The sequence below is a fragment of the Natator depressus genome, chromosome 25, assembly GCF_965152275.1.
Source record: "Natator depressus isolate rNatDep1 chromosome 25, rNatDep2.hap1, whole genome shotgun sequence".
NCBI lineage: Eukaryota > Metazoa > Chordata > Testudines > Cheloniidae > Natator > Natator depressus.
In genome coordinates this window covers 10,655,166-10,681,986 of record NC_134258.1, presented here as the reverse complement: position 1 = coordinate 10,681,986, position 26,821 = coordinate 10,655,166, and the positions used below count along the sequence as shown (strand labels likewise).

The window sequence follows — 26,821 nt, the reverse complement described above, 5'->3', positions numbered from 1 at the left end:
CAGCCCATTAGACAACTCTAGTCATAAATCACAGATTCCATGTAAGAGCATCTGTTACATCTGTTTCTATTTCTCATGATTATATTGTTTGCAACTATTCTGGAAAAAAAAATTCTTTGAAGGGATCTAAATTAAGCCTGCCTGGAAACGAACAGAATATGGGAGATTGGAAAGCTGGTTATGTCGTGTGTGTTGACCACCTGGTCCCAAAAACAAGCTAGTGGTAGGTGGATCTAGTGTATGCAAAAGCAGGAATGATGGATGCTCGTATATAGATCATAGTTGACTGTCAATGAGTCCTGGTAAGCATGTGAGAATCCTTATTGAATGCAGACAAATCCAAGACAATCCACAAGTCACGCTAGTTAGGGTAGGGCATTTGACCATCACAGTATTAGTGCACTGATGCCTGGGTCATGCAACACACAGGATCTGGGCTACTGTTGCTGTATCACACCCAGAGAGGTTTCTTGTAATGTGAATCCTAGTGATTAATAGTACTTCTGCACTGAGTAAGGTAGCACCTTTCATCCAAGGATAGTACAAGCACTTTCCAATTTTTATTTAAGCCTCCCTACAGTCCTGGCGACGCAGGAAATGGGTAGAAGAAAGAGCACATTCACTCAAGAGGACGGCAGCTCAGCGCAGATTTACATGCAAAAAGGTACGAATACAGTTTTAATTATTGTGATTCAAGTCTGTCTGGACACTTATTTCAGGATCAAAGCTAACCAGCCACTTATCTAAAATAAGTATCTACACAAACTCGCTGGGAAATAATCTGTTTTAGGAAGCTCATAGAGTTCAATGGGTGCAAGTTTGTGAGTCAACCAGCCTTCGGTAAGAGCTGGGAGAAAAAGCGATCTGGAGACCAGACGTCAGGAGACTAATCCTTAGGGCATACCTCACCCACGGCTCGAGAGACGTTTAGGATCCTTGCAAAGATTCACTTCAAGCATCACAGGCACAGACTTGCAAAGGCCATCTTGTTGCACATGGTTTAGGAGAAGAGTGAGATCGCAAAGAGGATTTTACTGCAACAGGAAAGTAGCAGTTTAATAAATAACCCATCAGTGGGAAAGATCAGCCAGTTCTAAACACAATTGAAATAAACTAAATACATTTCATCATAAGCTAAGAACACAAATCAACGTCACAAAGAGCAAACTCCATTAATTTAAAAAAAGAGGGGCATTGCTACCATTCTTCATTAAAACTTGCAGCCTTTCCACATGCCTGCACCATTCAAAGACCACCAAGAACATTTGCAGCCACCCAGGTGCAGAGAAAGACAGAACGAAACAGGAGTTTGTCACTGAATTGTTTCTAATTTGCAAAACTAAAGCAGAGTGAGAAAGTGCGGGTTTTAATGCATTTTTAATCCAACAAGATCAGATTTTAAACTTGAACTCCTGCATCAGCACTGGAGCTGCAGAGGAAAGGCCATCTTCACCTCAACCAGCAGGGGGCACTGAAGTGAAAGGCTTTTAGCCACAATTGAGTTTCATCGCTGTTACTCATCTGTTTTATGACACTGAGCATACAAACTTGGGGAAATAATATTGATGTTGGACAGCCAGTGTTTGGCATCATGCTGCAGGGGTTTTTAAAAAAAGGTGCTTTAAAAAAATATGCAGCTTTTCATATAAAGTAACAAAAATTGACCACAGTAGTTGAATGTTCTGTACAGATGTTTCCAGTTTCTACGGGGAGTGCTACAGAATTATCGGCCCTTCAGAACAACAACATTCTTCATTCAGGTCCTGTAATTCTAGCTCCTTTACGGCCTGGCCAAAATACTTCTTAGTCAAAAGGCAGAATGGTGGATCGTACCCCTTCACGTACAGGGGGAATGAGTCTGTGGGCGGGGTTGGAAGACCCTCCCCAGTTTCCTGAGAAGGTAGGTGTAATTTCAAGGATTTGCAAACAAATTCCTCTGTCTGCTTCACTACTGATAATTAGTGGAATCTCCCATGGAATGCAAATATCCCTGCCATTAAGTTGCATTCAAGCTTCCAGAGTGAATAATGCAGCAGTATTGCCACTTAGTACAATTTTCTAGTGTAGACAAGACCCAATTTAACTACAGGAAAGTAGTTTTTCCTGTACAAAAAGGGAAATAATTAAACTGTACAGCACTTTTATACTAGTATAGCTGCATCCACACTAGGGCTTTTACTCGTATAACTGCATGTGTGAAAAAAAGTCACACCCTTCATGACCACAATGATACCGGTATGACTTCCAAGTGTAGTTCAAGCCTTAGAAACTAGTTTCTTCAAGGATTTGCTTGTAAACAGACAGCCTTAGCCAAGAAATATAGTTTAGTTATTTTACTTAGAGTAACATGTCACTTGGGCCCAAGATTTAGGATTATGTGGTGTTACATAATCTATTACAAAAACTGTTGTATTGAGTTTGTCAGAACAGATTTTGGAGGAATTTAAGTGCTTTGCAGCAGTGCTGGAAATGCCAAACATCACAACATTGTGCTACTAAGGACCAAGAAGTGAAACTAACCAGACTAGTTTCCCTATCCAAGCAGGGTGAAGGACCAACAGAAAGCCACAGGCAGCATCGGGGTGAAAAGGAAATTAGATTCAGAACATGTCAGTTTTAATAAGCTAAGGTATTAAATAAAGGGAAGGATTTTTTTAAAAAATATATATAATTTATAATATATTATATATTAAGTTTACAGTCTATTTTGTGGTGTTTCAGTTATATTTTACCTTGCAGTTCTGATTGCCTCAGTGTGACCAGGGTAATTGTATTTATTACTTTCATGGCTGGGGGGAGGGAGAAAAGCACATCAGCCAATTTTAATACAAAATGTAAGAGTAAGAATTGGCAGTTTTACTTTGTTGTACTCACAAAATGGCTTTATAAAAAACCACAAAACACAAAAACCACACACAAAAACAACCCTGTAGTAGCTATACTATTCTACAGAGCAAGATTTTTGGACGGGGAAAAGGAATTTAAACGTGATTTCCTTTAGGATCTGGTTTTGCTGTGCATGGACAATACCAGATGTTCCTGATAACAATCAAGGACAAGCCTTGAGAAAACTGGAGCTACTGTGTTCAGTGAAGCTTTCTGCTAACTTATTCCCTAACTCTGCAATCGGATCCATGCAGGCAAACTCTTGCACTCACATACTGTTCCCCTGAAGTTCCCTGGCCTTTGCAGAAGCATAAGACGATGGATCCAACTACAGGACTGGGGCCTTGGGTGATAAAGATTGTTTCTAAATTGTTAAATCGTGAATTATATTTGTTTTAATTAATATTACCGTTTCTTATAACTGGCTGACTCAGGGGACTGGGTGAATGGATATTAGGTCACTAGTTCAAACTCTGTCTAGGGGAACAGTGAGCTGTTACTACCCATCAGCTATTCAATAGCCTACATGAAATTCATTTTGTAGATCTCAGTTCACTTCCTGCTGGACGGCTGTCCACATCACAAAAACTGCTGACAACATTGACATTAACTGGTCCCACACTGGTAGCCTCACAAGAGGCTATAAATTGAATGAGCCCTGGAGCCTGAACTCCCCACATCCCCCGAAGCAGTCCCTCCAGGACAGGTTGAGATATACTAGCAGGGCGGAATGAGGAAGCTTGCAGTGCTGGTCCCCGTACCGTACCTGTTGTGTGGTTAGAGGACTTCAGTCGCTAGGGCCGTCCATCTGGCATCTCACCAGCTCTAAAATTCATTTAGAAGTCAACGGCATTCCTGAGCCTTGCTGCAAGTGGGTATTTGTGACACCAACATTCTAGGAGCTGATCTATGCAGCTGTGCTTAGTCAGGTTAGCTGTGATTTCCTGTTCCCAATGAATTGAGAGGTTAAGATACCTACCACAAATCTGTGCCAGCAGGAAACTGACCCAAAGCACAACCACAGGACAGAAGACTTTCCCAATAACAAGAGAAAGCTACTGAAATCACATCTGCTCCAGTCCAAGCCTTGACTATTTCCAGTGGATGAATCCACAGCTCCCTTAACTAGTTCTACTGCTTGTGTGTCAATTGGCTTACAGCTTCTCCTAATATTTTACTTATACTTTCCCTGTAACTGCTCAAGCCTATTACTTCAGATTCTGATTCTGCACACTGATAAGAATAATTAATTTCTCTCCTCTCTGAATGCCCCTTTACGTATTTGTAAATAGCTAAGCATCCCTGACACACCAAACATGCACATGTCTCTTAACTTTTCCCACATCAGGTTTTGAGCCTTTGCTTTACTCTGCTGCTCTAATTCTAAGCAGAGCTCAACCCTACAGCTGAGGTCACTAAGACATTTTTCAGCAAGATGGCTGTCCCCTGCAGGAGGTTCAGAAATGCCAAGTGGAATTCAAATCTATATATTCAGTTATAATGTAAATTTTGTGCTGCAGCCTTTCAGACTGATGGACTGAGCAGAATGACTGCAGCCCCATATGAGCTGTAACTCCCAGAGAGCCATCATCAGGTGTTTCCTATATCAGATAGCAGCAGTTTGGGGGAAGGAATATGCTTTATAAAGCGTAACATGGATTAAGCCATTTCTCCGAACTCTGAGAAGCGTGTTTCCTAATGTTCCAGTTCCATGAAAGAATTTTTGAACCGCTCAATCCACTTCCAGAAGACGGAAGCGCAGACAAAATGCTACATTTAAGTAACTGTGTAGTTGTTCCAAAACAAGAACTCTAACTCACGACTGCCTTTTCACCACCCAGTCACTCACTCCCAAGTGAGCTAAGGGCAGTGACAGCTGAACCTTTACTTCCTGCCTTTGTCACCTCTTTCAGAACATTACTGAAATAGAATTTCTTTTTGGTCTGAATTTATCACATGGGCTGGAATTGGCAAATTCATCAGATCCTCAAGAAGTAAAGATCTACTCAGCTGGAGACTGACTGGTCTATTCTACACATACATCGCTCTGTATTTAGTGTATCAGACCATCTTGTACTCTCAGCATGAGCTGAGGATGGAGGCTTGGACTGTGATTTCTATGCTCTCCCAGTCCTCAGCCTGAAGTAGGCTAGCCCATCAAGCAGAATGGGCCAGAGGCTAGTACTGATTATATTGGGGGAAGGGACATGTAACTGAAGCCTTGGTTTTCTCTCGCTGTCAGATCATTTAGTTTATATTAAAGAGCAGGGAAAGAATTCTGGCTCCTCACTCTCATTGGCAAGGTAAATATATGGCAGGCGACACTGTGAAGTTCACCATTCACATACAAAAGCAGGTTTTCCTTAAGAACTATCCCTTCACATGGTGCAGTCGAACTTCTTCCTTCACCACCAGATGGTACAATCTCATTTTTTGCACCAGCTGGATGTATTTGGCTTTGAAGGACAGTTTTTCCCTCCCTCATTAGCTGTTAGTGGTACAGTCCATTACCTCCCCTGACTCTCACCCCAACTCCAGTTGGTACAGTCCATCCTTGGCTTGGAGTTGAAAAGCAAGAGATTCAAGTTCTCCCCTCATACACTACTGTCCTCCAGCAGGGGCTCCTTGCCATCTGATCCTCCAGACTGTGGGCTGTGGGTGTGGGTCTGGGCTCCATTGCTGTGTTTCTTATGGCTGCCCGATCTCAATGCAAGATTGTGTTCCGGAATGAACAAGGCCACTAGGAGCGACAGCAGGACCGAGCATGCTCCAAAGAGGAAAGGGGGCCCCGGGATAATGCTACTCTGTAAAGCAAAGTACAGGAATGATTAATGCAGTGAAGTGGGAAGACAGACAAAGCTAGTGATGAAACTGGATAGGATACCTCATCAGTAGGGTTGACCATGACCTTTGTGGCCTTTCCCATGGTTTCCACTTCAGCCATTTCATTCAATTCCACATGGAACAGGTAAAAGACGAAGCCATAGAGAGCTGGCCCCAGCCCATTACAGAGTCCCCGAATTCCAGTGATCATCCCCTGAACCACACCTGAGAGAAAAAGTGAAGACCGGGAAGTCATAAGCCTCCCGCTTTCTAAAGGAGAGGCAAGACATCTGTGCTGCACAAGAACAGGATTAAGTCCACATCCAGAACACACGTAAACCAATGACTGTCTTGACAGATCTCAGCTCCTACATAGCTGCACCTCCCTACAAACACATTAACAGTGAGCTTGCCATTTCCCAGAGCATGGGCACAGGCAAGTCATGCCACAACTTACTGATGAACACAGGAGGTTGAATTAGAGGCAATCTAACCTCAGGATTCAGGGAACAAACTCAAGGTAGGTGGATGGTCAAGTAGGAATTTCCTCCCTATCTCAAATGAGTAGTTGTTCAATGTTGCACAAAAGCATTATGGAGTGTTTTATGAGACCCTTCTTCAAGGATCAGGTATTGTTAAAAAGGCAGATACCAGTCTTGATAGGCTGATGGTGTAAATTAGTTCCTAGAAACTAGTATACCTAATAAACTAGATTCTCAATCCTATATTCTTTTGTGCATACAGGTACCCATTAAGAGTACTCGGGCTGTACACACCAAAGAATTAACATGGAGGGTGGTTGGCATACAGCTTTGAAGCCATACAGACATGCTGCACAGTGTGTCCAGATGTTCACTGGATTTCAAAAGGTTAAAGAAATACCTATCCTCCCTACAGTATCAGTAGCGCTCTCTCCCTACCCATGTAAAAGTAGTAGAAAACTTGTCAGGATAACTGCTGGATGAATTTTAATCAAGTGTGACATACCCTGCTGGTCCGGATCTGCGTTCCTGGACACCATGGCACTGATGGCTGGGAAAGTGATACTGGACATGGCAGCCACAGCTCCTGCTGCCCACATCATCCTACAAGAGAAATCAGCCCATTAAATGCAGTTTAACCTTTTTTCATTTGCGGATCTCTAAAAAATTTCAAATGGAGGTGCAATGCCTTTTGGAAATCTTAGACAAGTCTGCAGACCCCCCAGGGGCCTGTGGACCACAGGCTGAAAACCATCGCATAAAGCAGAAAGGAGGAGAGTTTTCCATACAAAAAAGAGTACTGCAAACTAAGGCTGGAAGAGCAGACAAATATCTCCCTCTGGTGGCCAAATGGAGAACATTGCACAACTGCACTGGGCACAAGCAACTGGCTAAAGAGGGGAGGGATGAGAAATGTGTCAATTGTTTATTTAATAATGCAGACCCACTCTTACCAAGGCTGCGATCCAAAGCCGTACCAGGCAAGCTGTAGAATCTGGAAGCCTAAGCCCAAGAGGATGGTATTTTTATTTCCTATTGAACGCATGAGAATCCCCAACACTACTGTCTGAGAAGAGAAATGAGATGTTATCAAACTACAGTGGGGAGAAAGGAAGCAACTACACTGGACAAGAAAGTGATGACGAAAGAGGAGGCAACTCTCCTCACTGTCAGGTTTGTCAGGCCCTGGGCTGTCCTGCAGCTAGTAACATGCATTGATAAGGCTTCACAAAAGAATTCTGACAGTTGCCAATCCAATCCTCAATGTCACAAATTTTGGTGTATTCTCATAACCAAGGGGTTTGAGAGTAGTACCCAGAGAATGGGTTCTCACCTGAGCCAATATGGAGAGAATTCCAACCACACCAATAAAGGCTGCCACAGTCTCTGAGGAAAATCCGATGACCTGCAAAGACATCAGAAAGGACACGATTTCAGGCAAAGGGCTTCGTGTTGTACCCGAGAAAAGCCACGCCATGAGAGCCATCTCTAGTGCTTACTGATACTACTTGTCAGTAGCATGAGCATTACACAACTTCACCCTCTACCGCCTCACGGGAAAGAGGACATTAAAGCCTCCCCAGTGACAAGATGGAAGATGTTTCCATGGGCTAAAGAGGTAACTAAGTGAGTGGATATGCTGTCCCAAGTGCCTGAAGACGACAAGGTGGGGTAAGCACCGAGTCCAGCGCAGGTAGCTAGTGATTAGCTTGGGGACTGCATTCGCAAGGCATAGAAGGGCTGCACAGTTAACCAGCATTCATGGGGATCCTCCATTTTCAATCAGGTTACTGGTACTGTTTCACCCTCATTAAGAAATAGCTTCTGGTCAGCAGTGGCAAACCAGGGCTGCTGGTGTGCCGCCAAGCTGCCAATTCCCCCAGCCCAGGATCACTGGGCAGAAGCTGCCGCCCCATACTGCATAGTCAGGAAGGAAATAAAACAAACGCATGAGACTACAACACGCACTACAAACCTTTGATTTCCAAACCTGTATCCTAGTCTAACCCCAATGACTGACCTGTCGTAGGTACAAAAAGAAGCTGGAGTACTGGCCGGCTTCAGGAAGGTAGGAGAGAAAGACAGTAATGCAGATAAGAAGCACAGTAGAATCCTGGCCCACTTTGCGGAGAGACTGGAGAAACAAACAGGACCATTAGGCTCCCTCTGATACAAACCCAACACAAAGGGTTACTTAGTACACTGAGTACCCTGGAAGAGCTTGTTCTGCCACAGCATTTCTGCACATCAGTGGGACATATCTGTATGACAGATCAGTCTGGCACCAAATTGTTTCTGCCTTGAAGAGCTTCCCGGCTGTGGGAAACTTCACCCTGCTAATGCTGAGCATCACAGAGAATCCAGCTAGAATTCTGTAACTCTGGCTCTCCTTGGAACATTAATATGGGCAGCGACTCCTACGTGAGACCAAGGTGAGGAGCAAATGAGCAAGAATCTTTTTCAGGGACCCAACCAGCACTCCCCCAGGCTAATAGAAGCAACAACATGCTAGGTCTTTCGCATGGCTATACAGAGTGCAACTGCAAAGCAATAGGCGTTGCACTCACACCATCAGTTATTCCCACCAAAGGATTAATTTTCTTCAGGGACACTGGAAGCTGTTTTTAGACACTATGTAGCCATATACACTCAACCCATTACCCATCACTGAATAAAGAACCAGCCAGACATCATCCTCCTTGCACCTGATTCAATCATGTCTAAATTCATATCCTCTGCCTCTTGCAAAATGAGTCCCTTTTTATCTTCACCCTCCTGTTCGAAGAACTAACATGGAACTTGGGGAAACAGATCTAGAAGTTAAACTGCAGTGAACAATTGCCAGTAGCAAACTACTTACAGCAAATGGATCTGCCTGTTCCCAAGAGATGGGAGCTCCCCAGGACACAGGGCGCATCTCCTCCGGCAGAGATTCTGGTACAGCCAGCAGAATGAAGCCAATATCCAGCAGAGCAACCCCTGAAGCCAGCACCACCACCAGTGTATCACCATAGGCTTGGGACAGGTATGCGCCAATTGCTGGACTTGTGACCAGGCTGGCTGCAAAAGTGGCTGACACCTGCAGCGTAATACAAATGTTAGTAGTAGTATCTTCTGGTCAGAGCCTACCCTCTTTCCCAGAGTCATCCAAGACCATCAGCTCCACCACCTATGGAGTAGCCAAACTATAGGGACAGGTTTTCCAGAACTGTGGAATACAGAAATGTAGCATTTCCCCCCCGGTAGAGTTCAGGCTAGGTCATGACCGATAACTAGAGGTATCTCAACCAATACTTAAAGGTGTTTTCAGTAACCCTATTATAACACTATGCGAGAACAGTTCAGCAGAAGTCACAGGTGCACAGCCACGGTTCTATTTGTGTTTGCATGGAAGCCAGCACGGTGTAGTGTCACAGCATGGAGAAAGGACGGTAAGTGACAATACAGCTGGATTCCAGATTTCACAGCACCAAGCTCTGGGGTTGGTTTCTAAACACGTTGCTCCATTTGGAGTCAGGAATGGACCAGCAATGGACACAGTGGATTGTGAGGAATGCAGACGTCCTGTGTGCAATACCCACAGGGAGGCCACTCTTAAAATGGTCCCGCACCACACCTCTCTGAATTCTGGAGTGCTGGAGTATTTCTTTAAGGAATCAATGATGTGAATCCTTACCAAGCCATAAGCTGTACTGCGTTCATGTTCCTGTGTGATATCAGCAACATAGGCAAAAATCACAGAGAAGGTGACAGCAAAGACTCCAGACATGGAAATGACAGCAAAATACCACCTGAAAGAGATGTTCCCAGGGGCAGAGTTAGAGGAAACCACATGACAAACACAGGAGCCTAATGCTGCTGAACTACAGTCTCTTCTCCACACCCCTACTTCAATTCATTTGATTTCACTTCATCCTGAAGTGCTCAGAAATGCCGTTGGGCTTCCATTCCGGTTAATACTTCATGGCTTAAAAATCCAGGCCAGACCCATCTCTGATAGTATCCCACACATGAAGGAAACATTAATGCAACTCAGTTCCAATGCAGTTTTTAGTAGTGGGAAGCAAACACCAGGAGAAGGCATTTCTTTCTGACTGGAGTTGGAATCTAGTGGTGTGTGAAGGAACCTCTGGATCAAGGAAAGGCTGCCTCTTCAGGCTCCTTCTCTTCATCATACAAGCACCTCCAGATCCTCCTAACTCCACCATCTCAAGTGACTACACCTCCAAATTCCTCTTTTGACACTCTCACTCATCTTCTGGACTGATCCCTCCCATATCACTGCACCTTCACATCATCTCCATTCCAAGCATAGACTCACCATGGGCTGATCTTCATGAGAGGTATTGGTGCACACGTGAAGAACACAGTGAGGAGAAGGAAGGACTTCCTGCCCCAGACATCAGAGAGAGCACCAATCAGTGGGGCACTTAGAAAGGACAGCAGGCCCTAGGAGAAGGGAGAGGGGTTCACACCAGATACAGATCCCATAGCCACTTTCTCTGGCTGGCAATAGGGGAGTAAGAGCTGTAATGTCACCAATACAAACAACAGGAGCTGGCAATCCACTGTCTGGGATTTCTAGGAGGTGGCAAGGTTACCAAAACATGACAAATCATTAGATAGCTGAAATCTCTATACTGGAAAAACTGCTAAATGCTCAGAAATTATTTTCCTACGTACTCAGTCTGCAGCTGTGGTCTTCCCATGCCTATTTATGCAGCAGGGAGTTGACACTGCCTGGAGATGCTGGCAAAGCTCCAAACTGTCAATATTTGTTGCAGTTCAGGGAAAGCTGTGTCTCTAGATTGAGACCTGTTGGATGTGAAGGGAGGCCAAGTCCATTCAGCCTCTGTAAAAGTTCCCCATATCTACAAATCTTTCAGACCCATGACAAAATGGGGGGAATAAGCTCTTTAAGATATACATGAGATTGTTTGAGCTGCCCCACGCCTGAGAAAAATCATCCTTCAATGACAGTCATGCTCCTTTCACTGGGGTGCTCCTGCTAATACTGATGCCCATCCCAAAAACCAATTCTACCATGTTACCAAGCAAATTAGAAAATGATTGTTTTAGTGCTTGCCAGCTTCTGTAATTCTCCCACAGATGTTGGGCTACTCTCAAACCATTTCACCAGTTGCTACGTGGCTCTGTAATCACTAATCTACTGTGGGATGGCTGAGTTTCTAGATCATGGTTACGTTGTTTTTAATTCCGTTACTCAAGAGCTATGACAATACCAGTTTTTTGTTTTCTTATCTAGAATCTGGTCACTAGGCTGTTCTCATGCTGTTTTGGAGTGTTCTTAGCAGCAAGCACAGCATGGGACACATGGGCTGGCAACCTCCAGGCCCTAGGGTTGCTCAACCCCCTGCTCTGCCCCAGGCCCCGTCCCCTTCTCCCAAGCTCCACCTGCCTCTTTCCACCTTTGCCTCTTCCCGCCCAGTTCCACCCCTTCCCCCCAGCCTGCCCTATCCCCGCTCCTCACTCCCAGTGCCTCCTGCATGCTGCGGAACAGCTGACTGCAGCAGGCTGGAGGTGCTTGGAGGGAGGGAGAGGAGTTGATCAGCAGGGCCACTGGCAGACAAGAGGCACTGCGGGGGTGGTAAGCTGGCTGCTGAAAGGTGCTAAGTATCCACTAATTTTTTCCATGGGTGCTCCAGGACTGGAGTCAGACCCTACGGCACGGGGTTCAGGCTTCCTGGACTATCCAGCAGACTGTCAGTGCTATTCTGGAAGAAAATAAATGGGTTAACACACAGAGAATCAACTGGGCATGAAAACAGAACTGCCCTTCTGCTGAGCTTGCCAATAAGGTGGCGACTTACGCACTATAGATTGGACTAATCACACCAAACAGCACTCTGATAAGGACTTTCCATTGCTACTGACCCTGTTCTCAGATTGGAACAAAGCCCAGACTGTAAGGTAGTCTGGCCCATCGTGCTTCAACAGCATTGGTTCTTTAATATGGAAGGAAAGAATTCCTTACCTTAACCCCATGGATCAGGCCATTCATCAGGAATGTGTGCTGAGGAAAAGTCCGGTGTAACACCTGTGGAGACCAAGTCAACAATTTTACAGATCCCCCACTAAATTCTGCTGTTAAAGGCCAGGAGGATCATATCAAACAAGAGACTAAAGCCTGCAGTCCATGTTTGCCCACAGCATTGGCATTCCTATTCCCATGCCACAGTCATCGTACACACATGCTCTGCTAACAAAATATATGGAGCCCTTTTGTTTCCTCATCAGTGCCATAGGCAGCCACTTCTCCCAGGTATGTCACAGGGAGACATGTGACTGTGTTGGATTTGGGTAGGGGTGAACTCATTTCCCAGTTTCTCTAACACTATGAGGCCATTTCGGACAAACGTTTCCCCATCTCTGCCCCATCTGCCTAATCCCTATTTCTGCTTCATTTAACTCAGTGTTTCCTGATCACACCCTTCTTGTTTCTGTACCCCCTACCTACCTGACTTACATTTTATACTAGTCAATGTACTTTTAAGGGCCTTTGTGAACAAGACCTTCTTTGTACGGAAATTATCTACATCCCAGAAATCAGCTCACAGATCTTTATGGTATATTAAACTCTAATATGACTTGTCATACCAGCTGCCGAAAATAAGGTCTGAAAGCTGAGAATCCCTCTTGAAGCTGCCAACTTGAAAGTTTCCAGTCACTTAACTCTAATTCAAGACAAATATCAGAGTTGGGAATTCTGGTTCTTTTGATAAAGCTAACCCTTTGTTCTTGGTTTTATTGTAGCATTTCCTTTGTTACCTATATTGGTCATCACAGGGTCACCTAGCGCAGATGTGAAGAACAACTCTATGTAAGCTTGAAAGCTTGTCTCTTTCACCAGCAGAAGTTGGTCCAATAAAACATTTTCCAATAAAACATATTACCTCACCCACCTTATCTCTTTAATATCCTGGGACCAACATTGCTACAACACCACTGCAAACAGTACAGTCTGACATGACAGTCTGTCACCCCCAGCTGAGATCTTGGCAAGGTTGTGTAGGCTCAGTAATTGGACAGAACTTGACAGTGCAGGGAGTGGTGCTGGTAATTCAGAAAGAGACAACCCTATCTCTGCATCAGTACTAAATCAATGTCCTAGCACCTGTGTGAAAGTTGCAGTCATTGGACGAGTTATAAAACATCACACCCTTGCTCAATCATTAAAGATCTCCCATGGCACTTTTCATCAGTACCCGAGCTTTAAATGAGAAATTCTGGCCAAATTCCAGCTTGGGTTCTTAAGCTCTGCCTCACTAAATCCCCCATTCCATTTCAAATAATGTATTCTTCATTCTCTGTCCTAAATTATTAAGCAGTGTTCTTATGTGCTTTTAAACAATTGCCATGTTCCACTCAAAAGATGGCTGCAGCAATTCCCATGTGTAAAGTACTTTTCAGAATGAGTTCTACAGATCTAAGGTACAGTATCCTAGATTTTGCCTCTCATGCTTCAAACCCAAACTGTACCCAGATCTTCACTGAAATCCTCAACCTCAGCATTGCCACCATGCTACCATCAGCAAGAGTCAGTTACTCACCGTTAACATAGGGGTGGTGAGTAACCCCCAGGCAAAAAATTCCAGGAAAATAACCACCACCGCATGGTACACACTGGGCTCTCCAATCCCCTGTCGCTGAAAGAAAAAACACGTTAATGCCCTGAAATCTGAAAAGTGGCCTGGTGCACAATTCATGGCCATACAGGGGGAGAGTTTCAAAGGCATAAAGAACAGGTAGGTGCTCAACTCCCACTGACTTCCAATGGGAATGGGGCAGCTAATTGCCCTTTGTGCCTTTGAAAGTCTTCCCCTTAGCTCCTGGGGGGACAACCGAAGGGAGGCACTTGACTTTCCCTCAAATGCTGATAGAGGAGTTAGCTACAGAAAACATTTCCCCAAGTGCTGAATCTCAGCTACTGGCCCAGGTTTTCCATTGCTGTGTAGGTGTACCTGGAAGGTCACAGGCTTATGGAGAACAGGAGTCACAAGGCAGTGTAGAAAGCAAACAGGGTTGAACTCAGCTGTGTCAGGGAATTGCACAGATCAAACACTCAGAAGCATAGCGTGCCTTTCACAAGAGGGGATTTTAGTGCAACTGGCCTACATGACTTTAACACACCAGAAAGCACAGACAGCACCAAGACAAGTGCTGATACATTATAAAGTACATCTGTTGTTCAACCAAGCTGTTTAAAATTTTCAAAGCCAACTAAGGAATTAAGACAACTCCCATGAATTTGAATGGAAATTGAATGTCAGAATCTCTTGTCAGCTGTGGAAAACCTCAGCCCTTGTGTGTGTTTTTTCTAGAGTGAATGAATGAGCTTCCCATTTAGTTTATTTGTGGCACAGTGTGAAAGGTATGCTGGAATTTATAGCCTGCTGTTACCTCAAATATTAGCAGAATTATGCTGGGGGAGCTACAGATTAGAGTAACTTAACAGAGCAAGAGAAGACAAGATTCTGAGACCCTGGTCGTATTAACAGTTTCTATTAAAGATGCTTCCTTTAAACAGGTTGTAAATCTGATTCACAGACAAAAACACCTTCAAAACAGGGAAAACCCAAGGGAAATATGGTCATTAAACGAAGTTATTTTTATTCTACACAAAAAACTGGACAAACCCTTTCTCTGTTGCTACAAAATGTGAAGGTGGCATTATGCCAGCAACGCTGGAGAAAACTGCAAGTTGCATGGGTATTTAATTCCCTCATCCCATTACACTGTCTTGGTAGAAGGAGAGATACTTCCCCTCACAGAAAGAAGTTCTCTCTCTTCTTCCCCCATCACATCCTTCCATTACACCCTTTCAATCAAAACTCTGCAGTTAGATCTTTTTGTCACTCGGACAAAACACAGATACCTCAACAGAGCAGCAGAGGTTATGAACTCTGGGAAACAGGTAAGCCCCTTCAGACAGTATAGAACTATTTAAGCAGCCTGGATCACAGCAGAACTCGCAACAAGAACTTGCGGAGGGCCCAGTTTATAATACAGCATGGACTGTGCAAGCAATTACCATGTTGGAGAAAATGAGCATTAACCACAATTAGCTATTGGTTATTGCCAGCCCCCTTTTCCTGTCTAGCATTAATAGAGATTTTATTTTAGAACCACACTAATGGAACGAATTGTGGCCAAATCTGTTGCCAGTGGGCACTGAACTCGGGACATTCAGCACCAAAAGCACAAACCCCAACATCTGGGCTAACGCCATAAGTTCTTTAGCTGTAAGTAGCAGGCTGTAAAAGTCAGTGGAGCCAGTCAATAGAAGGAAACATGATCAAATGTAGTAAATCAGTGTACTACATTAGGCCAGACAATGGCCTAAATATAACCTTTTAAACCAATTTAATGTGGTTCATTAACATGGTTTCCAGTTATGCTACATGTGGATGAAATGTCAGGCAGAAGAATATTTGGAAAATGATTTCACCCACCATGCCTGCTAACGGTTAGTCACAGTATTTGAACTGTGTTGGGAATCTAAACAATTCCGTAACAACTTGTTAGCACTGAAATACAGTTACACAAATAGAAAACCTTCATTCCTGTTTTACAGCTTTTTGCATCTTCCACCTATTTATATGATTCATCTTTCAATGCCTAAACCAGCATCCCAAACTCTGAATAAAGAACTAAAGGTTACACTGTAGAGGGACAATGGTCACTAAGCACCAGGTGAAATTTACTTCCAGGGCTGACCTCACATGCATGTTTTACTGTTCTGAATGACCCACTTTGGTTGTGCTTCTAGCCACTCTTGGACATAGCACAATAATTAACATTTCACTGGCTTTTAACATTGCTTAGTGCCACCCCACCCACCGTCATCTTGTCCCTCATATTGTTTACTGCAAGCTGTTCATTTCCCACTGTTTGTAGTTTGCCTAGAGAACACTCCACTAATCAAACAGATGTTCAGACATTTTATATTTGTTCTGTTAATGGCAGGGATTTAGCAAAACCCCATCTATTTGTAACCCTTTGAGTCCCATGGCTCCAAGCTTGTTTCAGTGTTAAGTATCACAAATCAAGCTAGTTTACAGTAATCTCTTACTTTACACGAAAGAATAAAGGTAAAGTTCAGGTTTGAATTGTTTCCAACCTAAATAAGTATTTTCCATTTTGACTAATCCAAACCAGTTTAGCAAGTTTGATGAAATAGGAAGATGGTCAATCAGCTTCAAAATATATTGAGAGATCACTGTACCCAAAGAGATTGTCCCCCAGGGCAGTGCTATAACTGCCATATGAAAAGTTTAATGGGTGCTATATTAGCCTCAGAAACAGGCATTTACTTTACAGATATGACTGCTTGGGTCCCATGAGAACCAGCATGGTGGGAGGAGACCACAACTTAATATCTTGGCTTCCATGAGAGCCAGCATGATGGGAAAGCACTTACCATTCAGTATCTTATACTCTGGTGTATCTAGTACACTAGTAGTCTAAAATACAAAGCACGGTGCTAAAATGTATCTACAGCAAAGTGTAATAATCTGCATTATAGGCATATATTGGTAGCATCTGGTGATGTTGCAGTGCTGGTCTCTCCCTACTCCAAAAACACTTCTCAACAGAAGGCCCAAAATACATCAGACCACCTGCAAATCCAAACCTAAGGGTCAGCCTACACAGTGAGGCATGCAAGCCCCAAATACACACACACAACCCACGTGATAGCTTGGTCCAGCAGGTTTCATTCCACTGGACCCACCACACTGGTGAGATCCAAGCTTCAGATCTTCATCGGATGGCTCCAAAGGAGATCACAGCTGTGTTTTCCCCACCTTGAAGGCGGCCCCAGCCTGGTGCAAACAGCCCAAGGGCTCTTGGCTCCCACCTGCCAGGCGGGATTCCCACACCAGGCCGGTGCTGCCCACCCACCACCTAGGGATCCATCAGCGGCACCCAGGGCGGGGCAAGATACTGCACCAGCCGGCAAAGCGAAGGCCTAGCGCATAGGCGATGGGCCGGGAAAATCGGCTGGAGCAAAGTCCCCCCCCCGGCGCCCCTCACGCCAGACCCCTCCAGCTTCCTGCCCCATTCCCTCCACCCGGGCCCCGCCCCGCCCGGGCGGACTCACGCTGGCTCCGTCCCGGATGATGATTTTCTTGGCCAGCAGGACGCTGCGGTTGAGCCGCTTCTTTTTCTTCTTCTCGCCGGTCATGGTGAGGCCGGGGCCCTGCCGCCGCCGCTGCTGCCCGGGTTCCGCTGCGGCCCCATCCTCCCCCCGGGGGCCGGGCCCGACTGAGCCCGGGGGGGAGGGGGGGAAGGACTCAGGGCCACCGGGACCGCCTCACGCCGGAGGCGCCGACACCATCCCCGGCGGCGGCGGCGGCCCGCTCCGTCCGGCTGCCTCCTCCCCGGCGCGGCCCGCTCCTCAGGGCAACCCGCCCGTCAGTCAGTCAGTCAGCGCCTCCTCAAGCCGCTTCCGCCCGCTGCGCGCGCAGCCGGAACAGGCTCCGCCCGCCCCTTCCCTCACCCCATCGCCGACGCGACCGCGACCGCGACCGCGACCACGCCCCCCCCCCGACTGCCTTCCGGATCCGGCTGTTCCACCGTGCACCACGCCCACCAGGCCGCAAGCCCCCGCCCACTCTAGACTCAAAGCCTCGCCCACGTTCTTGCGTCACCACCACAAATAAAGCATGCTATTGGCTGCCGTGGCCGTCAATCATTTCTGACTGCCTATCGCGGAGCTCCGCGCCACCTTTCGCTCTGCTCTGGTCGAGGAAAAGACCCTGCGGCGGGCTCCCCAGCACAGCCTCGTTTTCTCTACCCTTCCTCGGGATTGGCTCATCCGCACCTGGGCGTCAAGGAGTCTGGCCCTCCGATTGGACTAGACTGTAGATTGACGGGGGAAAGGTGGAACTATTGGATAACGGTCACAAACGGTCGCTCACATTGTACAGTTTTATCGGGCTGTTCCACTAACCTACGGGGTGGGTGGGGAGATGTAGGGGAAGGATTGTACCATTGATACCGCTGTTAATAATGGCAAGACCGTACCACCAACGGGGGGTGTTACAGGCTGTACCATTGATCAATTGTGCCACTGACCTAAATGAGGGAATGGTGCTGTGCCATGACCTGGATGGTGGGGGGACGTGATGGTGCCACTGAACCGATTGGGGAGGGAGAGGTAAATGGAGGAGTGCATACGAGGACCTGATCATGGGCTGCACAAGTGGACTGGACTGAGGGAGAGGTGCATGCTGGGAGCCCTAATCCCCATGGGCCATGCATGAGGAGCAAGTTGGAGCAGTGCATGCTGGGAGCTGTGCATGGAGATCATGATGGAGCAGTGCATGCTGGGAGCCCTAATCCCCATGGGCCATGCATGAGGAGCAAGATGGAGCAGTGCATGCTGGGAGCTGTGCATGGAGATCATGATGGAGCAGTGCATGCTGGGAGCCCTAATCCCCATGGGCCATGCATGAGGAGCAAGATGGAGCAGTGCATGCTGGGAGCTGTGCATGGACCTCATGATGGAGCAGTGCATGCTGGGGAGGCCATCCTCCTCCTAGGCTGCCCCTCCAGCCCACGTGGGTCGAGATGAAGCATTGCATCCCAGGAACAGTCGTCTCCGCTGTAGTCGGCTCCACTGGCCACAGTTTAGTTATAGGGTTAGGGTTCTGGTGGGTACCACAGTGAATCCCCCATCGGAGCAGGAGTTAGGGAGCTGCTGAGCTGTGTCTTTTCTCCTCTAGAGCTCCCTCAGAGTAGCTGAGATGGCTTCTTCCAGACGGCGACCTCCTCTCTCTGCCACCAAAGCTCCACCTGATCCCTCCTGGCTTTGGCCAGTTCAGATCTCCTCTCTTTCCTTTGCACGACAGTGTCACTGTGTGAAGCCCCCTTCCATGTGATTTTTTTTCTATCAAGAAATGGCTTGAATTCCTCTCCAAGGCGATATGTGTGGGCTGTACAAAATCCCTTGCCTGCTTTGAGGCCAGTTCTGTACATCCCAAAGTCTCCCAGTTGTTGCCCACCAAGCCCCCTCTCTCTCGACTTGCTCCCCCAAATCCTTCCTCAGTTCTTACTGGTTCTCCAGGCCTTCCCCTACCTGAAGCTGTTGGCCTCAGCCTGGGAGTATAGTGACCTGTTTGAGCTGACAGCAGGGTGTTTCACTTGTGATTTTCAGCACTAAAAAGCATAAGCTGGAGCTAAAGGAGTAACTGTAATAGCTGACAGCTGTAATGGGCTCTTAACTTCTACACCAGCTGGTAGAGTGGGACAAAGACCCCCACTGTCCTAGAGTGGGTTACATAAGCTCCTTGGGACAGGGAAATGTGCAGCACTCTGCCTTTTGTAAAGCACAAACACTGTGCTTGAAATGATCATAAGTAATAATCAACAGCAGGTCCTCTCTGCCCTTCAGCCCAAACAAACAAATCATCAACAGGCCTTGTGATACGAAGAGAATGGGCAATGAGCCAGCGGGACAAAAGGGAGATATGCATGTCACAAAAGAAGGGAATGTAGTGCAGAAAAGCTGGCAATGGTGGAGGATTAAGATCTTCAAGTAGGGAGAGCAGTTAAATCTGCATGCCAAGTCCTGGTTTACTTAGAATGAAGCACCACAAGGAAACCTTCTCAACCTTCGTGTAACTTCAGTGGGACTTGTGAGAAAGCGGTCATCAGAGTCAGAGATTCCAAGGCCAGAAGGAACCATTGTGATCATTTAGTCTGACCTCCTGTATAAATAACACAGGCATAGAACTTTCCCAAAATAACTCCTAGAGCATATACTAAAAATAAACAAACAAAAATCTATTCTTTGTTAAAAATTGCCAGTGATGGAGAACCCACCATAACCTTGGTAAATTATTCCAATGGTTAATTTCCCTCACTGTTAAAAATTTACACCTTCTCTCTAGCAAGAATTTGTCTAGCCTCAACTTCTAGCCATTGGATCTTTGTCTGCTAGACCAAGGAGCCCATTATCAAATAGTTGTTCCCTGTGTAGGTGGCTTGTGACTGCGATCAGTTAAAGGTGTCACAATCTAGTCCTTTACCATTAATGATTATTATACTCACATTGCTAAGGCCCCCATCACCGTGGTACCTGGCAGCATTTAAAATGGGGTGGCTAACATTCCAAGCAAAAGAAGAGAAATAATCGTTAATAATTTAATATTATTAATTATTAACAATGTTTGAATTGTTAGTTGGAAAGAAACTGTCCTCAGATATGTTCATCCTTTCACCTTTTAGGGTGATAAACATCAGAGAGACCACCATGTTCATAGGAGTGTAAGATGACGCAGGCACAGGGTGCAGACATCAGTTGTTAGCACGTTATCCTTGTTGTTTGAATGTGGACACTGGGTCACCACTTACCTGAAAAGCCAGGGCCTTCAGCTCTGTATAGTCCACAGTGTAGTTGTACTTTCTGTGAAAATCACCAACTTCCAACTGAAACCGATGGTGATTTGCTCCAATAATGAATGAGTATCCAATCTGGCTATGGTGGAAGCAGCTGTGCCAAGGTGAGATAGATATAGTACTAGAAACCAAATCTTAAGGGCCAGATGCTCAGCTGATGTAAATCTGATTTGGCCCTAGGTCGCTCTCTCAGGTTTAGGCTTGGAGGGATTAGATTCTTATCAGTTAGTGTTGGTAAATGTCAATTTCACGATACACATGCAAACGACAAAAATATTTCCATTGATGAAAATAAAAATGTACAGAGTGGCAGGGTAAGAAAACTATGGCTTGAGAACTTATTAGAGTTTGATTTAAGGACACTTGCTTTGTATATTTTGACTTGTGATGTTGACAATTTGGGTTTTAATGGTTCTGAGGGTTTAACTTTGATTCTCAGCATCTGTTGTCATTGAATAATTGTCTGACCCCTCCTCCCATAGTTTCCTGCAACTATGAACATTTAAATTGATAAAAATAAGATGTTTAAAAATCAACATTGATATTGTTCATCAATATTATAAGAAATAAAAAGGGAATCCTGCCAAGGCTACTCATACTGTAAATGGTGAAGGCTGAAAAGGAAACCCAACCAGCAGGACAGCTTTTCAGCTTTGGCACTTTGTTCTCTGGTGCACTGAAATAAGCAATGAAGCATTGGGTCTGAAAGGTTCTGTCTTCCTGTGAAAGGTCTTACCCATTGAGAAGGGTTTGCAGAGGTTAAAGATCAATTTTATACTCAAAATGCAGGGTTTTGTAAACAGAGCGTCAAGATCTAGGACCCTAGATAAAGAGGCAGAGAAATTCTGCTGACTCATCTTGACAGGCAGAACTGGTGGGGTCCGATTAGTTCCAACCCAGGAGTATAAAGGGGCTGGCATGCCTCTGAGGCAGTGAAGGCTAGTGGATAGGGCATTAAAGTGGACTGCGGGGACCTGGTTTCAATTCCTGGCTAGGCTACTAAACTGCTGGGTAATATGTGGCAAGTCACTTCACCTCTCAGGTCTGTTTCCCCTCCTGCCCTTTATCTTTCTTCTTATTTACAGTGTCAGCTCTTCAGGGTATGGATTGTCGCTTACTATGTGTATGTAGAGTGCTTAGCACAACGGGGACTTGATCTCAGTTGTGGGCCATAGTTGCTACCAATACAAATAATTAATAATAATAATAATTAATAATTAATTAATAATCAAAAGACAAAGGGAACTAGTGGCATGAATAGAAAGTTCCAGTAGGAAACAGCCAACCTTAGGCTGAACTTTGTGCATCCTGGGATTCCTTGACAAGTGTCTTGCAATGATTCTTGTCTCAATTGTGTTCGGTTTTGCAAGGAACAAGATGGTGTTTCTTACTGTCAGCACTGCAGACTCAACCTGGGATCTGTGAGTCCAGCTGGGGTCTTTCCTCCTCTTGCATCATCACCTGTAATAAAGGTTCTGCAGGCCAAATCAGTGACCCTATGCAACCCCGCAGTCATCAGTACCTTTGCTCAGATAGAACGGGCCTAAGTAAACACTTCTGTTGAAGATGTACAACCCCTTTCACTCTCTCTTTGCCGTGTTGATTCTGCAGGGCAGGAAGGAACAAAAATCAGTATTTGGTTCAATTCAATGAGGATTTATGGCATGACGAGCTCTTCAAGTGTTGCCAAAGTGTAAATGCGACAGGCCCTTCAGGTCTCTGTTAGAGGTAAGTAAGCTCCACCCAGAGATTGAGCTATACAGTGGGTGGGGTTTGAGCCCCTTTGTCCATTTGTCCAAAGCTTATGCTCAAATAAATTGGTTAGTCTCTAAGGTGCCACAAGTACTCCTTTTCTTTTTGCGAATACAGACTAACACGGCTGTTACTCTGAAATTTGTCCATTTGTCATTCTTGGTCTAGTGTGATGCTACTTCTGCATTCAGTAAAAAGGCATTTTTGTCACTGGCCAGCAGAGAGGACTGTGGGAAGACACACGCAGCGGGCAGGTCTGTTGCATAAGAATGCACTCTGGTCACTTTTCATGGTAGCACTGTGCTTTGAGCCGGAAATCTGCCTTTCGGAGTCCTGCTGCGGGTCTCTCAAATACCAGTATGTACATACCAAGTTGTATGCTTGGCGTCTGCATGCAAATTGGTGGGAACTGACACCTAGAGACCTAACTGGGATCAGGGCCCCATTGTGGGAGGCGCTACACAGACACAGAGTGAGAGACAGTCCCTGCCCAGAAGAGATTACCATCTAAATAGACAAGACAGACAAAGGTTAGGAAGAGAAAGTAGCTGATGACTTAAAAATGGAAGCTGCTTGGCATTCTGAGGAGAAAACCTTGTGTTTAAGGAACTCTCATTTAAACCTTAGCTCCTTCTCACACTCACCCCCAGCAGCTTGCTGTTTTTCAGGAGATGTGAAAGCTGGTGACAGAGCCTGCCTTCTACCTCTAGGGGGAGCCCTTGGGTCTGGATTTGTAGCGAAAACAGAAGCGCTCAGCCAGCCCCCACACCGAAGGCCACATGTTCAGCAGGGCTCAGCTCCCATCTCGGGTACGCTAAGGAGTGGGCCACATGTTCCCAAGCCAGCTGGAGGCTGAGCTGTTTCGAAAACCCAGCTCTTATTTAGGTGCCTAACCGGGAGCTGAGCTCTTTTGCGGTTCTGGCTGTGGGCGCTGAGCACTTGAAAATCTGGCCTGGAGCATTTGTGCTTTTGGTAGCGAGGTAGCACGGTCTACTGAGTAGGGCATTGCCCTGGGAATCAGGAACCCTTGGTTCTTTCCCCAGCTCTGCAAACAAGTCACTCCACCTCTCTGCAACTGTTTTCCCTTTGTCTGTTAAAACTGCAGACTATTCCAAGCAGGAACTCTCTCTCGTTCTGTGTCTATGCAGCACCTGGCACAATGGGGCCCCGATCTCAGTGAGGGTCTTTTGGTGCTACTGTAATAGACATCATCGTCATTTTGACCATCTGGCCCTTGGTTGTTTTAACTGTGTGCACGCGACTTGGTTTCTTGCGCTGAAACAGGGTCTGCTCAGCTCTTTCTGTTACGTGGGTCTGTCTTCCACCGTGACTTTAGTGGGGTTACATAGAAGTAATGAGGGGGCAGAAGGTGGCCCTCTGTGTCCAAGTTCTAGACCTATTTCTCCATATAAGGTAGCCCCCCACTCCAATACAGAAAACATTAACAGCCCTTTCCATTTATCATGCGGCAGGATGTCACCCATTAGCACAAGCTACCAGGGGAGCTGTCCCTGTGCCAGCCGTTCAGACCCACAGATGCAGTTTTAGATAGGGGAAATAAAGAATAACTTGTATGTCGAAACCACAGGGGACGCGTAAGGAGGCAGGATGAAATGACCCAATGCTGGAATTTGGCCTGGACACCAGCATTAAGCCTCCAAATCCTTACCTAAAAGGTGCCATCAAATGAAAGGAGGGCGGGTGCCCCATGGTGTTGTAACAATTAAGTCTATAACTTTTGCCCGCTTAGGAATTAACCATGAAAAGTAGGTCAAGTTATTTTCAATAATGAATGTTATAAACGGTGCAAGGAAACCAGAGAGAGACTAAATTAGTCCAAACAAAACTGCCTACTGCTATGGTTCAAGGACTGCACTGACGTTGGACTTAAGAAAATGTGGAAATGAAGTCAAATAGGAAGTTAAATATGGCCTTATAGAAATGGTTTAATTGCTGTGCAAAATAACGAGGAGATGAACTAGGCCACCCACTCCCCCCCCCCCCCCGCGCCTTTTGGGGGGCCTTAAAAGGAGACTTTTAAAATCATCTCACCTGAGTTCACCTCGCGCCAGCTCATCTCATCTTCCCTGACCCCGTGACAGAAGGAGGGGACCCGTCCGAAGGAGTTTCTTCCCAAGAGGAAGGCCACCAGGCCTGGCTCTTGTTTAAGGGCCTTTGTATTTCATCTGTGAATCCTGAAGGTCACTATAACATCATGCCAACCACTCCTCAGCCCATCAGGGAGGACACCTAACTGTCAGCACCGCAGGGGTACCAGTCAGAGGCAGGTTAGATCCTGCTCCATTTCCCTTCCCTTTGTGTGTTACTTTCTGCCCAGCTATTTGTCCTCCTATTCCCTCTCTCATTCTCACAGCTTTTCATCAGATCCTAAAATCAGCTGTACATAGGCCTCAGAACAGTGAGATGATCCTGCCCTGCCTTGTCTGAGGAGAAAGGACCTGACTAGATGACATCCCTGTCCAGAATGTGAGCCAGGGTCCAAGCAACAGGTTTCGTAGCCAGCCTGAAGCATCCATTCGTAACTGACCAGCCTCCCACGGCTCCAAGATCATCAACAAAAGCCGAATCTCTCCCCCCCCGCCACTTTTCTAGCTTGTCTCTCCTCCACTTTGTGTCCCTCCGTCCCTTGGAACAGGAGAATCAAATCTCCTTCAAACATCAGGACTGAGAGCAAAATTAACCCTTCCCTTTTCCTGAGAGAAAAACTGTTGGCGAAAATAAGAGACTGATATTTTGCCCCCAAAAGGAGAAGGACTTTAATAGGTTTTAATTAAGTTTGTTTTGCATAATTGTGCAGTTTCCGTGTAAATCCTTGCTTTGATTTCTTGTGTTTGATCAATAAACTTCCAACTGCAGGATGAAGGCTTTTGGGTGTTTGCCAAAAACCTGAGTAAACCAAGGTCTCTGGAGAACCCATCCTCCCCCAGCACCTTTGCACGACTGTTTCAACACTGGGCAGTGAAAGAGGTTATAACACCTTGCTGCGATTGTTTGGGCAAGTCACTTCACCTCTCCGGGTCTGGGTCCTCATGACCACCCAGAACCCAGCCATGAAGATAGCACTAGGAGCAGGAGGATCAGAGGGCTAACGGAGGCTCTTCATTGGCTCTTAGCGGCACACAGCGGAGAAGCTGTGATTTTGTTCTAGCACAGGGCGGTGGAGACAGCCAGGTCCTTACAAAGCATGATCTAGAGGAGGTGCAACAGATCTTGCCCTATTCGTAGGTCATTTTGCACTACTGGAGCAATGAAAATTAGCCGTTAAGCCGTAGGCCTTGGAGCAGGGTGGGGGGATCCTTCCCTGGTATAAAACCGTACGGGACAGTACAAAATGACCCAAATTAGAACAGCTCTTAGGTTTGGCTGCTGGCCACCCAGGATCAGCTGAGGATTGGGCCCAGCCTTTACTTCAATAGGGGAGAAAGGGCAGATTCCCTGCAGGACAGCGATGCTCTTCTGAGCTGCAGCTGCCTTTCTACCCAGAAACTCCAGGCGAGTGGACTTGTTTTGTTGGCTGTTGTTCGGGAAGGCTATATCTGTGGGGATGGGTCACAGGGTCACAGCAGCATGTGAGCTACATTCCCACCGGCTGTCTGCCTGGAGTGACTAAATGTGCTGCATTAAAATTAGCAGCTGACAATTAAGCCTGCCGCTGGGAACCTGCTCCAAGTGGTGAGTCATACATAATGATGGATGTACCTTACCTGCTGCTTTGCGGCTTGTCTCCCCACCCCAGAGTCCAAGCCCTGGCAACGCGGGGTGCTAATGGTGCAGGCAGGCGAGTGCTCCAGCTGCAGCTCCTTTGCCCCCCACCCCGGCAGATGGGAAAACCCATTCATTGGGGGAACCCAGGGTACTTGCCCCCTTGATGGGCCTGCTAAAAGTGGGACGTTGTTGCTATGGTTATTCGGTATTTTTGCGGTCAGGGTAAAGGGAGAGCTGCTGTAACAGTCCTGTTCCTCCACCGCAGATCTCAAAGCTCTCCACGGTGAACGCAGACCCGCTGCAAGATGGAAGCATTTGCAACTATTCCACGGCTGTGTAGGGCTTCACCACTGTCACTGCGCTGCCTGAGGAAGCCAGTCAGAACATCCCAGCAATGGCATCTCTCTATGGTACTTACTTATAGTACCATTGGCACAGTTCAGGGCAGCTGCTCCTGTGTTCCTCCTTGGTCCAGCAAGGACGCCCCCTCGCAGGCTTTGGGCTGTCATGGCTGCCGAGACACGTGTCTCTCTCCCTTCTGAGCAGGGTATCTCCAGCCTGAACAGTTCCCTGCCTTCCCTGTGTTCTTCTCAGCAAAAGACAGGCTACTGAAGCAGGCTTCTCTTGCTTTCTCTTCAGAGACTAACAGCCCAGCAATTGCCAACAGTATCTAACAGCTATCACACAGTTCTTAATAAACAGCCATATTTTATTCTCAAGGTAAAAGC

At 46.2% G+C, this 26,821-nt stretch overlaps 1 protein-coding gene across 2 annotated transcripts; it reads right to left on the bottom strand.

Annotated features, from left to right (window-relative positions):
* Nucleotides 1-557: 557 nt before the first annotated feature.
* LOC141977914 (hippocampus abundant transcript 1 protein-like) lies at nucleotides 558-17,488 on the bottom strand. Of its 2 annotated transcripts, XR_012636306.1 has the most exons (13): nucleotides 17,314-17,488; nucleotides 13,763-13,858; nucleotides 12,187-12,249; nucleotides 10,513-10,640; nucleotides 9,868-9,982; nucleotides 9,052-9,270; nucleotides 8,212-8,325; nucleotides 7,525-7,596; nucleotides 7,145-7,257; nucleotides 6,697-6,794; nucleotides 5,771-5,934; nucleotides 5,414-5,690; nucleotides 558-1,034 (listed from the first exon to the last, which is right to left on the bottom strand). XR_012636306.1 is itself a non-coding variant. In XM_074939707.1 (12 exons), the coding sequence occupies exons 1-12, from the start codon at nucleotides 17,395-17,397 to the stop codon at nucleotides 5,481-5,483; spliced, it is 1,476 nt and encodes a 491-aa protein (XP_074795808.1). In that variant the 5' UTR covers nucleotides 17,398-17,488; the 3' UTR covers nucleotides 558-5,480. The 2 variants fall into 2 exon arrangements, 1 of the variants encoding a protein (XP_074795808.1); XM_074939707.1 differs by having other exon boundaries at nucleotides 558-5,690.
* Between the last annotated feature and the right edge of the window lie 9,333 nt (nucleotides 17,489-26,821).